A 17,671-nucleotide genomic window follows, 5' to 3' on the forward strand; every position below is an offset into this window, starting at 1 on the left:
ACCTTCTCTTAATCTTTTTATTTTTTAGCGAACATTTTTTTTTTGGGAAATAGGGCTTTTGACTCCGAATAGCTAATTAGAAATGGTTTTTTTCGTCAAGAGTCTCTTTACTCTATGTATCACTGTTTGACGGTGTTTTTTTTTTTTTTTGTATTGCCATAAATATTAAATTATGCAAATGAAATAGTGAATAAATTATATACATTAAAAAAAATATTACAAACAATATAAACAGTGTTTTAAAAATGTTTTCGTGAGACCGTAAGAGTAAGGTATTGAACTCTTTTATTACAGATTTACTTGCAAGTCATTTAACTTTATTTAATTATCCGATTTGACGCTATGAATAAACATTATTTTAGCAATTTAAAAAAAATAGAAAGAGTAGTAGTTAAACATTCTTTTAGACCTTATTATTTCGAAAATTAAAGAATAGTTAGTCATTTTCAGTATTTTGAAAAATATTCTATTGGAACAAAAATCTTCAGAGATAGTTTGAGCAGTTTCAACAAAATCAATAAAAAAGTAAAATATCATAAAACTAAACCCTTAGTATATAAATTTGGAAGGTTGAAATTACTTTGGGAATGTAGTTCAAGCATGTCGGTTGTTGAACAATTGATTAATTTTAAGAAGATTAATTAAATCGACAATTCCCTTAAATGACCAATCAAACAGACAATAATAAAGAACACTAGTAATTTGTAAACTTGTTTTGTATAAACAATTTCTCCAGATGGATTGATATGTCCTCAATAATTGTAGACTCTTTCAAACAATTTGCTTTTTTTTACTTCTCCTATGAATGGTAATTTGAGCTCTTTTAAATCAGAGATTCTTTCTCTTTGTCGCGCGACTTTTTCTCTTGAAGATCGCACGATCCTCTTTTGTAGATCTTCTCAATATATTAACGTAAAACATGTATTCACAAAACTCTATAAATAAAGCACAACACCAGTAAGTTTTTTGAATCAGTTGTTGATAAAGATCTTCAAGCAGAGAAACTTGTTCAAGGCTAAGGTCGATGTGAATTGACCATCAATTGATCTAATGAAATGCTGAAGGATTTTATAGAGGTTAAAAACATAATCTCTGGAAATTAGAACGATATGGAAACCAAAATTGCATCTTCATGATTTTCGGAACTAAAAACGCAATATTTTTAATTTAATTTGCGTTGGAGAAAATTGACGAAAGTAACTTGAGTCTTGAATTTGGTTTAGAAACTTCTTGCAGTTTCAACTTGAATAACTATTATAAAGTCTATCTCATATGTTACGGAATTATGCCTGGTTGATAAGTTAAGTAATTGAAGTTTAAAATTTATATCAATATTGCTTATGTTTATGTTTGTCGAAATGATTTGTATGAACTGTCAATAAATTTATTGACATATGCTAGCACACGAGTTTATTCATTATGAAGATTTTCTTTAAAAAAAAAAAAAAAAAAATTGCTAACTGTTTTCAAAATAATGCTTCATGGACAACAATGTTTTTGGACACTCAGACAGACAAAACAGGAGGGCAAAGCTACATAAAGAGAAACGTGACTCGAGCATTAAAATTACATACTCGGCGCTTCTAGCCAAAACTAGCATCCTAAAAAACTGATAATTCAACTAAAATCCAAAAAAAAAAAAAACAACAACAACATAAGAACGCAAATTCTCGACCAAATTAGGATCATATTGTTATTTTAAGTAATAATTAAGGTACTTTTTTTTTTTTTTGGGGAAAAGTTTGTCTTAATAAAATAGAGTTTTAATGGTGTAATAAAATGAAGTTTTAAGTGTTTAAAACGTTGGGAATCGGGATGAGCTTTACAAGCCCAAGAGCACGGGTGGGCTCGGACTCATGAGGTAAGGCTATCCAAATTGGGCTGGAAACTACTTAACAAGAAAAATGCTTTTATATAGCTAAGCTAAGCTCTGCGAATAAATTATGGTACATCAAGGGACTTTTTATTAAGAAATTTAGAAAGACTTAAAAACTAGCAAAGTATTTTGGCTAGATCTTTTATCTTCAAAATATCTCAAATTGAACTTTTGGCTCATTTTCAGACAAAAATATCCCTCTATACAATTTTCACACTTCTCTATCTCTCATCTCTCTTTTTTAACACTTTTGAAGATCTCCAATGATTTTTTACGATGATTGATGTTTTTTTTACGAATGTGCACAAAACTTTTTTTTTTTTTTAAATTAGTTTCTTTTACTATATCATTAAAGAAAATGATTAATTTCATCGCTAATCATCACAAATCGTCGCTATCCATCAAAAAACGTCGCTAACAATAGCAAAAAAAAAAAAACTAGAAAAGAGCAATGACGACTACAAAAGAGTCGATGTTTCTCTATCCCAATTTTATAAAAGAGTCGTTGCTCATTTCAAGTTTTTTTGCGATAGTCTGCATCGATGTTTTTATTTCCCAATTTTATCAAAGAGTCGTTGTTTCTCTTTTCAAGTTTTTTTGCGATAGTTCACGACAATTAGTGATTGTTAGCGACATTTTACGATTTTATAAAAGAGTCGTTGTTGCTTTTTTCAAGTTTTTTTGCGATAGTTTACGACAGTTGGCGATTGTTAGCGATGTTTTGTGATGGATAGCGACGATTTACGATGGTTAGCGATGAAATTCATTATTTTCCTTGATAATATAATCAAAAGTGAAAAAAAAAATTGATTTTTTTTAATTTTGCGTGTGTTTGTAGGAGATCGTCGAAAATCCTAAAAATTCATCGGAGATCTTCAGTGTTGAAAATAGAGCGTTGGAGGGATAAAGATATATGTTTTTTTTAGAAAATCGTGTGAGTGGTGTTTTTTGTCCAAAAATAGGCCAAACGTCCAATTTAAGATATTTTGAAGATAAGAGATCTGTTCAAGATATTTTGATAATTTTTAGATCTATAAAATGAAACTTCTTTTTTTATTCTCGAGACATAAAGATGGTAGCTCTATGGTGTGAAAAACAATAGTCTCGGCTTTTAACCATCTTAAACTGTCTTAAAGCATCCTAAACCCATCTTAAAAAGTAATTGAATTTCATCGCAATATTTTGTTAAATTTCACCTTAAACCGTCTTAAACTTTCTTGAATCATTTCAAGCTGTAAAAAAAATAGTCAAAAATCTAATTTGATATGTTTTGAATATACGAGGTCTAATCAAAATATTTATAGACTTTTTAGGTTGACATAAAATTTCTCTTTTGTAATTTGATAGTATCAAGTTTAACCAAAAAACGTATAGAAAGTCAAATTTTCCATACACTTTTACATGCAACAATTAAAAATTGAAATCCATGCAACAATTAAAAGCAAATGGAGCAATATTTAATAAATGTTATTTATCTTTTCGACGTGGTGTAAGAGAATGTAATCTTCAACTAAAGTCGGCCGACAACAAAAGTAGCCATGTATCAAGAGAAGGGAGTCTTTTAAAAAAAAATAAAAATAAAATTGACGCGTCTTAAACACACAAAAAAACAAAGAATTAATGATATTTTTGCCTCCTCAACTACCTCAACTACGTCACCATTAACAAGTTGTACCCTGAACAAAAAAAATTGCAATATCACTCCTTCATGAAAGACATCATTTGACCTTTAGTCCTTCCGTGACTTCTGTCGTAAAAAAAAGATGACATTTTAACATATGCCCATCACATGTTTACTCAAATAAGGGTATTAAGGTAAATTTGTATCAAAATGTTAAAAAAAAAAAAAAAAATCCTATCTCTCGAAACAGACTTAATATAATGCATATACGCAGACACACAAAAACACAAATCAACATATATAAAGTGCAGACACACATACACAATATAATAATTTTTTTAAAAAAGTAAATAAAAATGACAACAAAAGAAAAACAAAAAAATAACATCCATTATATCCTTTTTCGTTAATATCTGATAGAGTTTGTGTTCCATTAAAGATACAATGGATGGTGTGTGAAATCTGGGTATTTACAAACTGAATTAAAGCGGAGACGCCGCAAGTGAAATCGTCTGTGAAATAATTTCCAGTGGTCGGGTAATCGGAATAACTGGAGGCAGTGGTGAGGCAATAATTTCTAGGGGAGGAGCGAGAGTCACCAACGGAGGCGTTACGAAACTCAAATCGGGCGGCAGATGAATGAGTTTGTCAAATCATGCTTTTACCTCCGGCTACCAACGCGAGTCCCAAAGAATTTCTTCTCCAGACTTGCACTCGTCCGCTTCAATTCGGCTCAGCACCTCCTGTCGCCGTCAAGCGAAAGACAAGCCGCAGAAGCTGCGGCAGTGCGACCAACGGCTTCCTAATGAAACACAACGAAAAAGCAACAGATTTTATTTTTTTCTTTTTCTTCTTAGATCAGGTCAGAGTATTCAATTCGAAATAAAAACGGGGAGGAACGATTTTCCTTCGCACGTGTCAAACAAAAATAGATTTATACTTCTCAGTCGTCTCAAGATACTCGTCGGTGCAATGGAGAAACGACATTCGAGGCCGATATTTCTCTCTTCACGCCGTAGCAGAATTTCGCTACCGTCTCAAAAGTCTCGGAGCCACCGGGATAATAAAAAAGAACTTGACTTGAACCTCTTCGATTTCGTCTGCGCCTCCGTGTTCTTCATCTTCTCCGGCGGCAACAGTAAGGTTTTGGTCTCCTGCTGAAATGGGATTCTAGGTTTTGGATTGGGATGGAGAAGGGACGGCCATTGAGATTTGGTTTTTTATTTTGATTCTTGCTATATTTTATAAAATAAATATAAATTTAATTAATGATTTATACTTGAGGGTATTTAAATAATTTCCCTTATTTGAAACAACTGGTGATAGGCACGTGCTCATATTCTGTCAATTTTGACGAAAAAAGTCACAGAAACTAAATATCAAACGATGTCTTTCATGAAGGAGTGATATTGCAGTTTTTTTTGTTCAGGGTGCAACTTGTTAACGGTGACATAGTTGAGGGGGCAAAAATGTCATTAATTCAAAAACAAAATTCCATCATTGGGAGTCGTTTAATTTATAAAAGTCAAAAACTTGATGCGGACAAAGAGATAGTTTCTTTCGGCACCAAAGCAAATAATATTTATCAAGTGATGAGATCATCCGATTGTGGGAAAGAGGGTGTGGTGGTTAAAATGGAGACGGTGGTGGAAGGCGAAGAAGTGTACAGCTGGAAAGAAGTGAAACTCCCATCGCTGAAGGTGAGTCGAGAAGCAGAGCACGAGCCAGAGCTAGAGAGAGAAACAGGAGAGAGAAGGAGGGGCCGAGATATTCTGGTGGCTGTGGATCATGGGCCCAATAGCAAACAGGCCTTTGATTGGGCCTTGATCCACTTCTGTCGTCTCGCAGATACACTACACCTCGTTCATTCCGTTTCCAGTTACGTAACACGGATCGATATATATGTGTTTTTGATAATTAATCTCATTTTTATCCCCTGACTCGTACCTCGGTTACATTTCACCCACTACATTCGAAAATGTTGCAGAACTAATCTCAGAACTTAGACACGTGTTACAACTTGCCACTTCCGTCAGTATTTGGACGTTAAGTTTAACTTTTTGATGACGTGGCAATATTTTAAAGGGTATAAGAGTATTTTCTATTATTCTAAATACTTTTAATATTTAAATATTATTATCATATTAAATAATTAAATATTTCTATATATCTCTCTCTCTTTCTCTCTCCTTTCTTCTTATTCTTCTTCTCTTCTCTGCATTTTTTTCTTTTCTTCAATAATGAACAAAACTCATCAAACAATTCGAGTTTAATCACAACCTCAACAATTAAAACCAACCTGAATCCATAAAAACATCACAAAAATCCGAAAGCCCAAAATTCGAGCTATGAGCTTCCAGAAGACTACGATTTGGTGTCCGATTCCGATAGGCTCAACGAACGTACTGGTTCAGTGAACTTCAAAAAGCCGACTTTCCTCGAAAGACCCATTTGTCATTCACAACCGAAATCGACTCGGACGCCCCGCCAAGCCCAGAGAACAAGGAGTGCTCACCGTCAAGAGGAGAATCCGACGGAAACCCGGTAGACTCGGCGACGATCTCGGATCCTCAGTACGATGAGCTGGCGAGGCACGCCGCGGAGACGATCGTGTCCTTTTCGTCAAAAGCCCTCGAAGAGTCTCTCGATTGGTTTGCCAGCATAGCTTCGTCTTCCTTGGTCGTCGACGGCGACGGCAACGATAGTATGGACTATTTCGAGGCAATGACGTTGAGTCTGGAAGAAGAGAAATCAGACAAACATTTCCTGAGGGAAGAAGAGACCGAGACGGCGTTGCTGTCGTCGCCAGATTAGCAGAAAAAGTGTCAGGGCTGGGCCCGGCGGGGAAGGAATCGCCAGAGGAAGGACTTCCAGCGGGAGATTCTGCCGAGCCGGGTGTCACTGTCGAGGCACGAGGTCACAGAGGATCTCCAGATGATAGGAGGTCTAATGGAATCTGCTGCGGTGGGCTCATGAAGAAACATGTGCTCGAGAAGTCAGAAACGAGCCTCGGAGGGTAAAACGGTAAAAGAGGAGAGGAGTGTGATATGCTGGGGAAAAGTGACGAGAAGACGCCGAGGGCAGAGATGTCCGGTTAGAGTTAGCACTCAACAACAACTTATAGCGAGTCAAGTATAGTTCACAAGTTATGAACCACCAAACCTGCAAAGCAAAGCAAAGCAGAACCCAGAGAGAGTGTGCTTTCTTTCTTTTCCGTAGAATAACAAGCTTCATAGCTCGAATTTGGGGCTTTCGGATTTTTGTGATGTTTTTATGGGTTCAGGTTGGTTTTGATTGTTGAGGTTGTGATTAAACTCGAATTGTTTGATGAGTTTTGTTCATTATTGAAGAAAAGAAAAAAATGCAGAGAAGAAAAGAAGAAGAAGAAGAAAGGAGAGAGAGAGAGAGAAATATTTAATTATTTAATCTGATAATAATATTTAAATATTAAAAATATTTAGAATAATAGAAAATACTCTTATATCCTTTAAAATATTGTCACGTCATCAAAAAGTTAAACTTAATGTCCAAATACTGACGGAAGTGGCAAGTTGTAACACGTGTCTAAGTTTTGAGATTAGTTCTGCAACACTTTCGAGTCCAGGGGGTGAAATGTAACCGAGGTACGAGTCCAAGAGATAAAAATGAGATTAATTCTTATTTTTTTTATACGTGCTGCGAATTGTGATTATTAATTTGATGTTATTGTAATTATTTTTTTAGGTGTGAGGAACGATCTCGTCTACGAGGCGACTCAGCAACTGATGGAGAAGCTTGCTGTTGACGCCTTCGAAATAGCCATGGTTTGTTTTGTGGTTTAGTTTGTTAATTTTTTTAAAAAAAATTAGTATTATTACTATTTTGTGGTTGTTTGTGCGAATTTTTAACGATTTATGATCGAAGCATTTACTAAAACAAAAATGAAAAACCCTTGGGTTATTTATTTATTTATTTTGTTTTTTTGGGTTTATAGACATCAAATTGTGGCTTTCACTCTATTTATTATGATATACCTAATTCCTTCTATTTTCAATTTTCTTACGCAAAAAAAAAAAAAAAAAAAAAAAAAATCAAGATATACCCTTTGGCTTTTTAGCATTAGGCAAAGTGTTTGAAAAAAGAAGAAACCGTTGTTGTTGTTTTTTTTTTTTTTTTTTTTTTTTGTTTCCTTTTTTGTTTTAGTAAGAAAATTGAAAATTTAATGGAATAGGCTATACTAGACGAAATGGAGTGAATGTCACAACTTGATGTCTCAAAACAAAATTTGAAAGAGAAAAATTATTTATTAATTTATTCATTTTTTCAGTAATAAATATCTTAAATATAAACAGGGAAAATATATATAACGGACTCAATTCCAAATAAGTGGAGAGTTTCATTTTTTCTTCTCCACTCTTTGATTTTTCCAAGACCTCTAAGCGGGACTATACCTGGGCATTTGGTAGGAAATGGAAATCCATTACCATTGGGCACGGAACTCCGGTTTTGACTGGAAGAAATTATTCCTTCCAGTGTTGACCAGAATTCCACTGGGAATGGTACGGAAATTTTCATTCCATTGGTGGAAATTTCCATTTCCGTACATAAAAATTAATAATTAAAATAAATACATGTTTAAAGGATTAAAATGTAGTGTTTTTTTAAATAAGGACTAAAATGTAAAATGAGAAAATTGAGAGTAATTTAGTTTTTAAACTCATAAAATCTTTCAAACTATATTCTAAATTTATATATGAAAATTACATATTAAAATTATATTACAAACTATATATGAAGAAGAACAAAAAAAAAAAGTGGATAAAACGATAATCTTTACTAAATTTATATATTAACACTATATACTATAATTATATATGAAAATTAAATTATAAAGTTTATAATAAAACAAGTATATTTTAAATTGTATGAGAGTTAGAGTAGTTGAAGAGAGTATGAGAAGAAATTATATGAGAAAGTTGTGAGGAAATAATGTGAATAAGAGTGATATTTATAGGAGAAGAAAAATGAGGGATTAAAAAATAAAAAAATAGAACAGATGTTGAAATCAGCTGAAACCACTGGAAGGAACATTTTCGTACCATTTTAACTTATTTTCGCTGGTCAACGGAAGAAATAATTTCTACCACGCTTTATCAGTGGAAGAAAATTTACATTCCTTAAAAGTTAAAATCGACCGGAAGGAATGGAATTCCACCCCATTTCCATTCCAAATGCACAGGTTTAACCGGGACTGTATATTTAAGATTTTTTAAAAAATAATTGATAAGTGATGTCTTATATAAAAATAAATAAATAATAGGTAAAGACAGTGGCGAGGATAGTTGAAGGGGAAGCTGGGAAAGTGATATGCAATGAAGCATCAAGGCTTAAACCTGCGTGCGTGATCATGGGCACCCGAGGCAGAACCTTAATCCAAAGGTTCATATTATTTAATTTATTAAACAATATATAATACTTTAGATAAATAAGTAATTAATTTACTGTTTTGATTTTGGTACAGTGTACTACAGGGAAGCGTGAGCGAGTATGTTTTCCACAACTGCAAATCTGCTCCTGTAGTTATTGTTCCTGGGAAAGGTAATTTTTTACTTCTCCTATTTTCAATTATGTATTTATTATTTGTGTCACAATATAATTCATGGATTTTCATTTTGAGAGTTTTAATTCATTTTGTTTTGCTTGATGATGAATTACAGACGCTGGTGATGAGTCTTTAGTCTAGTCGGAGTTCTGCTTTGTTTGTAATGAAGTTATGTATTTTTTTTTATATTTGTAGTAAGCTCCTAGTTTTTGTTTTTGTGTTTTTTTTTTTTAATATTCAGCGTCCAGATTTATGTATCCATTTTTCCCCTTAAAATTTCCATCCTTACCTATGCCTAGCCAAGGTAGTTTGAGTTCGAAACAAATTATAGCATTTGAATCTAAACCACATGTGACAAAGAAAAAAAATTGAGGATAGAGAAAAAATAATTGAAGATCCGAATGAAAACAAATACAAAATCAGACCTATACTTTGACATCAAGTGGAGATGTATTTACTATCAAAATCAGACTTATATGGGATCCCGATCAATACATGAGATATACGAAATAACTATATTATAAAAAATGGTACATAAATTTTGTCACATGCAATCCGAATAGTGGGATGAAGCTTGGATCGCCGGTCAGTCTCATTTAGTACCATTTAGTGTTTTTTTTTCAATTTATGATTTTTCTGCTTAGGTAATTTACTTTATTTGAATAATTAGTAAAAAAATTAAAAATAAAATATAGTACTACGCGTGAATTATTTCTAACAATGAGCAAATGAATTATCTGACATAGTACTACGCGTAGCGTTATTATAATCATAGTACATAAGAGTGTAATATAAGAACATGAAAGTAACGTTAGCAATTGAAAATTGTTGAAATTAATAAAAACAGAATAGATATGTAGATATGTCCACACTGCAATTGCTTTCATAGGGTAGATTTTTTTCTTTTTCTTTTTTTCTCAGCTGAAATACGATATATCAGCGTCCCTATCGACAAATATTATTGAATATTCTGGCACAAAAGAGAGAGGGTTTTTGAAGGTCCACCAATTTAGGGTATGTCTCTTATCACAGTGGTGAAAATTGGAAAGCAAGTGGTTTGGTTGGAGTTTTGTCTTGTGAGGATGGCCAATCAGAGAGACAGAGCTTAGAAGTGGATTAATTGCGAAGAGCGACACTGCTTAACTATCAATTACCGAGCGGTTATTTTATAACTATCAAGGTCGTGGGATTGATCATCCCACGTCCTCAACTCAAAACGTCTATAAATAAAAGAGAATTTAAAAGGATCTCGATACCAAGTTGTACTAATTTTACTTGTCAACAATAACATAATTAAACATGAATTCAACAGTCTTGAAGAAACAAGTAGGAAATTAAGTGTCAACTAATAAAACAGTGAATTTAAAAGGATCTCGGCTTAGGCGGTCGCGCGAGGGGCCTTCTCGGTCTTGCGGCCACTCTTGGACTCCTAGTAAAAACAGAAAATAACGGTAAGATTTAAAAACAATAATCAATTGAGGGATTATAATTTTAAGATTCAACTTTTCTGCAAGAGAAAATGTAAGAAATTTTCCATGGTCAGATTAGGCAAAATTGAAAGAGGTAATTGGTGGATCTTAAAAGCATATTGGATTTGTAATGCTCTCCTTGAAGTCTAGCCTCCAGACGAAAGCGTTATATGATTATATTTCTACACTACGTGAACGTGAAGATGTTTTACAGAAAAAAAAAATTATAATTAATTTGATGTTATTATAATTATTTTTTTAGGTGTGAGGAACGATCTCGTCTACGAGGCAGCAACTGATGGAGAAGCTTGCTGTTGACGCCTTCGAAATAGCCATAGTTTGTTCGTGGTTTAATTTGTTAATTTTTTTAAAAAAAATTATTATTACTATTTTGTGGTTGTTTGTGCGAATTTTTAACGATTTCTGATTGAAGCATTACTAAAACAAAAATGAAAAACGCTTGGGTTATTTATTTATTTATTTTGTTTTTTTTTGGGTTTTTAGACATCAAATTGTGGCTTTCACTCTATTTATTATGATATACCTAATTCCTTCTATTTTCAATTTTCTTACGCAAAAAAAAAAAAAAAAAAGTCAAGATATACCCTTTGGCTTTTTAGCATTAGACAAAGTGTTTGAAAAAAGAAGAAACCGTTGTTTTTTTTTTTGTTTTGTTTCCTTTTTTGTTTTAGTAAGAAAATTGAAAATTTAAAGGAATAAATATCTTATCTTAAGTAAATATAAACAGGGAAAATATATATAACAGACTCAATTCCAAATAAATGAAGCGTTTCATTTTTTCTTCTCCACTCTTTGATTTTTCCAAGATCAAGGGAACAAATAAGGTACTATTGATACCTTACTTAAGTCATATGGTACTCAATAAATGAAACATTTTCAAAATCACTTACCCTGGTCCAACGCCGAGCAACGTCCCGAACGCTTTTGTCGTCAAACTCGGCCGCGACCTTCACGTACTGCTCGATGGTGGGTTGAGTACCATACCTAGAACACATTGAGAAAATCAACACATGAAGCTAAATGATAATGATAATAAGAATGTATATACAACAAATGACATACTTCAGCATCTCTCTCTCCAGCTGGATCTGCTCTTCAGCAGACCACTGGACCACCTCATCGCCGCTCGTCAACAGCCCCGTAACTGAATCGATTTGGAGCCATTTCGAACCTTCTTCTCCACCACGAGAGCCCATCGCCAAAGTGAATGAGAGTGTTTCTTCGCAATTTAAATAGAGTGTGCGTGTGAGAGAGATTTTTTTTTTTACCCAGGGGGTATATGTGAGTCTAACATATTTTTATAAGTACCCTTATAAAAATTACCTACCCCTTCGTTGGTGTATAATGTGAGTCTCTACTCTCTACTAACATATTAATTATGATGGACGGACGTGTGAGCTTTCACCAACCCTAGCTAGCTTATGTAGCCTATTCCTCACAGTCTGAAGCACAGCAGCGAAATGGATGGACGCAACCTCTCTGCTCTCATTTTTTGTCATTATTTATTTTTATATATATATATATTTGAGAAATAATAAAACTGATGTCCCCGTGTAATAATTACGAACCCTAGCTAGCTTATTATGTAGCCTATTCCTCACAGTCTCATCACATATAATATATATAATTACATTACATACACACACTCGCACGCAAGCGATCGATGTTAAGTTGCGGTTTGCCATATGCCATGCCTCTTGGCTGTCGCTCCATCACCTCCAAGTCCAAACCACCGCACCTTAACCCTAAAACCGACTTCTCACATTATTATATTCGCATATCGCATGTTCAGCTTTCTTTTCAAAATTAATACATACGGGAGAGGCCTTAATTAATATACTAAAAAAATTTATTATAAATGAGGGATACAAAAAACAAAAGTGCAAGTGTTTGTGCGAGAAATTAGTGGTCCTAATGATTCGTAGGTATAGGTGAATAAAGGCAGGGACAGAGGAGGATTTCCAAGTGGCGGTTTCTAACATTTCTTTAAAAAAAAAAAAAAAAATTGTTCATCCGAGGAAATTTTATGATTTCTTTCATATTTTTATTCCTGAAAAAAATATTTTATTCCGTTAGATATATGTTCTCGAAAATAGTTTTCCTCCAACTATTGAGATTTACAGCAAGTTATTAAAGTAAAGTCTACCTACCTATTTTCCCTCAAAAAAAAGTCTACCTACCTATTTTAATATAATTTAATGGAGAAGCATGCGTTTTTTATTTTTTTTTTTGTGAGCAAGAAAACGTTAACCATGGTGAAGTATTAGACAGAGAACACAAGTACACAACAGTCAACACTCTCTGTTTGGTGTTTGTCAAACAGTTGCTATACTCTCAAATTCAATGGTCCCCAACAAACAAAATCCAATAGTTTCTCACTCATCTCATCTCTATCTCAGATTCTGAAATTCTCAAAAACCCAACTCACACTGAAAATAAAATACTTCTACACTCAAGTGTCAAAATACAAATGATGGCTACACAAATAAAAGTATCTAGATGATTTTATATCCGGATTTATTTTACTCTTTAAATCACATATTTTCAGAATCTATACTCATCACTTACAAGACTTACAAGTTACAAAAGAAAAAAAGTGCGCAAGTACTTCACTACTTTACCAGTCAATAAAAACTAATATAAATATAAAAAAGGAAGAAAAAAAAACTAATAGTTATATCTGAAGACATTTTCGGAGCTGCACTACATTCATCTTCTTAAAGAGAAGCAAACGACCAACAAAACTATAGTTTTCATTTTAAAGTCCATGTTGTTATCTAACTAAAACATTGAAAAGCCATTTCTCTCACTTATTTATATTATGTTTGGTGTATATCTGCCAGCCTCGATCAGCCATAGCTAATGAGATAACCATAAAATGAGTTAAGAAATATATGCCTTTGTAGGTATTAATTAATATTGTGTGTATTTTCATTCAATGAGACATTTATTTCCCATATTGATGAAGTGATAAGATTTCACCATAATACAACAATTCATAGCATATAACGGGAAGAGAAACAAATAGAAAAGGGTTTGCAATGTAATACACTGTATTTATAAGCATGTTCAATGTTAACACGTATTCATTGTTATATCATTGGTCAATTCATTTCACTATCAAATAGTCAAAAGTGATATGACAACATTTTAGTTTCTTAATATTAACTAATATGCATTAAAGCTTAGTGGAAAATAACAAACTACATCACTATTCATTTATAGAGTGCAAATTGGCATATAAATATATTTTGATGTAGACCGTAGAGTGCTGTTTGGAACAGTCAGACATAAATAACAAAATTAAATTTACGGATTAAAGAGAATGCGGCGACCACATAACGGCCACAATTACGGTGGGAGAAAATGACGAAAAAACATGAAGAATTTTTTTTTAATAATTTATACGAGGAGGCACAGCCAAGCCGTGGCGGAGGAATTCCTGCCAAAGGGGCGAGCGACGAAAGATGCGATGGAAGGAGATACGAGTCGTGCCGGATCTCATATTAGATCATGTGGACGCATTTATTGTATCATTAGTACCGTCTGAAAAATAAACTAATATTCTAAAAAATTATATCGAGATTTTTTTTCCAGTATCCTGCGGAAAGTAGGACGGAATTGATATCATCATTCGTTCCCATTTCGTAATGTTGTAGTGTTTTTTTTTAAGTTGTTTATGATTTTTCCTTATATAAAATACATTAAAATTGAATTAATTAGTAACAAACTAAAAGAAAATAAAAGTATGAACTCTTAGAATCGTAAAATATGGTACAAGAAATTTTCGATTCCGTGGAAAATGGTTTGGGAATTTCTTGGTACCGTTTTTTATGATTTCGGGGGTTCCATTTTCCGCAAACTATGAGATGGATCAAGGGATCCTATTTCCTCGGTTCCATATGACCAACTTTATGTATGATAAAGTGGGCCGGTAAAAGGAAGGTGGCTAATTAGCCGATTAATAATTTACCACCACGATCAAATAAAGTTTAGCTGATTATATATATAACCATGATTGGTGGTTAAACATAACGGTGCAGTTAAACTTAACCGATCATACTTTGGCTAAACCGACGCGCTGTTAATAAGGGCTAGCGGTGTGAATATCCTATTTTTTCGTCAAAGACTTGGACAGTGTGTTTATTTGTTATTTTACTTCAACTACGATAATAAATATTTAGTACACATACCAACGGTATGTGTATGATTTTTTTTTCATAAATGTAATTTTTTTAGGGAATTTTTTTTTTCATTTTTGAAACTTAAGTCAAATCTATAATTTTGTATTTCGTTGGAGGACCAAACGTTTTTATGTCAAAGGCTTGGTGGGTGTTGTATCTATAATTTTATATTTTTATTAATGTAGTTTTTTATTTTATTTTTGTCATTTCAAGGATGTGTTGTTGAAACTTGAATCAAATTTCGAATCTATACTTTTGTTTTCCGTTGGATGACCAAATATTCACTCGCGCATTTTTGTGACATTAGTTACAAGGATTAAGTATTTCAATAAAATAAACAGTGGATGAGAGAGAAAAAATGGGTCAAATGTGTGCAAAGGTAATAAAAATCTCTCACTATTTTCGTATACACTGCTCAAACACGAATATAAAGACGGTTAACTGTGAAAAAATCAATTGAGAGACGGGAAAAAGAAGAATCCGAGCATTGATTTAACCTATAGGTGGGACTGTAGCGACATTATCGACAATGACTCTATAGAATATAAAAAATCATCGATGGTAAAGTGATCGAGATTCAATAATAACATTAAAAGGAAAAAAAAAAAACACTGCTTAAGATTTTGCCAAATTTTTTAAACATAAAATGAATCTTCCTAAAATATTTCAAAATTATATACCGACAAAGATTTCATAAAATATAGCACCAAATAATCACACAATTTATTTAGATTTTTGACATTCTTTGATTGCCACGCATGATCAAATAATGTCAAAGACCTGTGAATTAACAAACTTTTTAATATATATTTTTTTTTTTTACAATTTGTTATATGATTTTTTTTGGTTCGCGGGGACTATGTCGTCGCTGATTCCTTGATATCATCAATAAATACATACGCATTTATTCTGCCTTAATTCCATGATTTGTTGTAATGATCACTATAGGATAAATAAATAAATCAGTTGCTGTTCCCAGGACAAGTCTCTGTAAAAATATTTTTATGAGTTAACATCCACCATATGCTAAACACTAAGTTAAAATAATAATTCATTTAAAAAATTAATCGTTATTAGTCTCATCTCATGAATCATTTTTCATTTTATCAATTTTCATTTTCTAAATAATTAATCAATAATTGCGATGACTTGCGTGTTGAAGAACAATAAATATAGGGGTTGGTGCACGTGCATTGCATTACATTTTCATTTACGTATCCCTTTAAAAAAAAAAATTGCTTTGCAGTCAAACATTCATGAGACCTAACGTGAACGAAGCAAATATAAAGGTATACGAATATTTGCGTGGAAGAAATTATATTAATATAACTTGTCAACAAACTCAACTACCGCATTACATTCACACAGTGGTCCAAAATGGCATTTTCAACTTTGATTTTGAGTACACTTCTGATTGAATACTCTCTTTTTTTATCAACCCGTATGTGTGTGAATCAATGAGACAAGCTAGAGATATGACATGTGTGACGAGGGATTCTCTTTTGTGTTGTTGTCATACATCTCTTGCAACGTGAGTGTTGTCATTGTAACATTAATTATTAACCTTATCTCTTTCTGAAAAAAAAAAAAAAAAACTTATCTCTTGCAGCCTTCTTTTTTTTTTTTTACCCCAATGCTTTTATCTTCTGCCAACCGAAATTTTTTACATTTCATTCATGTCCCACCTCGTTTTATTAGTTATTTTGTTGGACATAACATTAAATGACATTTCACTCTAACCAAACAACTAATGGTTCGAATAGAATTAACCATGCAAGTGCCACTGTGAAGTTTCAAGACACATGAATGTGAACTAAAATAAATATCCACTTTCTATTCAAAAAGCCATGTTTACGCATGAAACATTATATATAATACGACAACAATATATATATATATATATATATATATATGTGTATATATTGAGCAGGAAATAAAATTTCAGGAAAGGCAGATGTGTCTAAATTTATTTCATAAGGGTAAATTAAAATAATTATTTTATCATATGCTTAATTATTTCAACTCATTTAATTGTTCACTTGATTAAAAAATATGATTACAAGTATATACTTGTAATGTGTAAACATATAAGATATATGTATGTCTATGGAATTTATGTATGGTATTATATATGTATTTGTGTTATTATAAACCAAACCATTAAAAAAAAGGGAGAAATTGTCAAAATAGTCAACGTTATGTTTATTTTGTACAATAGTCGATAAACCACATAAACTCACTTGAAGAGATAATAATACCTTTCATTTAAATTGAAGAGTTACCGAATATAAATTAGTTAATAAAAATAAATAAATAAATGAAAAATATTACAATAAATAACTCTTTCATTAATATATTAAGAAATTCTATAAAGATATTACGAGGTCTTCACTGACGATCTTCACCGTCGGTCCCAACTTGCGTAATTTTCCGCCGATCTTCACCGCCGATCCGTCTCGAACCGTCAATTCTCCGACCGGAGACACAGAGTCGCCGATTCTCCTACAAGTAAATCGAAATTAATACGAATAAACATAAATAAATTGAATTAACATGAATTAATTACGAAATAAACTGAATTCATGCATTAACACGAATCAACACAAATTTTCTTACATATATCGGCGGCATGATGGTCGTCTCGCTACTGGTGTCGCAGATTTGTGTCAGTGCGTCCGGAGACCGTGCGAGTCTTGGTCCGCAGATCTTTGGCTCAAAATCAATGAAGGCAAAATGTCGTTCGTCGATTCGAATCCTTTGATCCATACAGTTTACGTCTTCACCGTTTGAATCCTTTATGGCAATCAGAACAGCCAACTTTGAGATTCTCCGAGAGCTCTCCGACGGAATTTTTCGCCGCCGCGATATAGGCCGCTCTCCTAGAAGATGAAGCCGAACAAAGGCTACGAATCGGTGGCG

The 17,671-nt window shown here is 32.8% G+C and overlaps 1 protein-coding gene and 1 long non-coding RNA gene across 2 annotated transcripts; one reads left to right on the top strand and one right to left on the bottom strand.

Moving 5' to 3' along the window:
• Window positions 1-5,003: 5,003 nt before the first annotated feature.
• Window positions 5,004-9,247, top strand: LOC149387412 (uncharacterized). Its single transcript, XM_089623841.1, has 5 exons — window positions 5,004-5,375; window positions 7,221-7,300; window positions 8,797-8,915; window positions 8,998-9,074; window positions 9,194-9,247. Exons 1-5 carry the CDS (start codon window positions 5,090-5,092, stop codon window positions 9,217-9,219), a joined length of 588 nt encoding a protein of 195 aa, XP_089479967.1. The 5' UTR covers window positions 5,004-5,089; the 3' UTR covers window positions 9,220-9,247.
• Window positions 9,248-10,323: 1,076 nt separating this feature from the next.
• On the bottom strand, window positions 10,324-11,771 carry LOC149387413 (uncharacterized). Its single transcript, XR_016300495.1, has 3 exons — window positions 11,631-11,771; window positions 11,459-11,552; window positions 10,324-10,507 (listed from the first exon to the last, which is right to left on the bottom strand). It is a non-coding gene; the product is annotated as an uncharacterized LOC149387413 (long non-coding RNA).
• Window positions 11,772-17,671: the final 5,900 nt, after the last annotated feature.

This window comes from Urtica dioica, chromosome 8, assembly GCF_054948205.1.
Source record: "Urtica dioica subsp. dioica isolate 48M chromosome 8, U.dioica_male_clone48M_v1_H2, whole genome shotgun sequence".
NCBI classification, from domain to species: domain Eukaryota; kingdom Viridiplantae; phylum Streptophyta; class Magnoliopsida; order Rosales; family Urticaceae; genus Urtica; species Urtica dioica.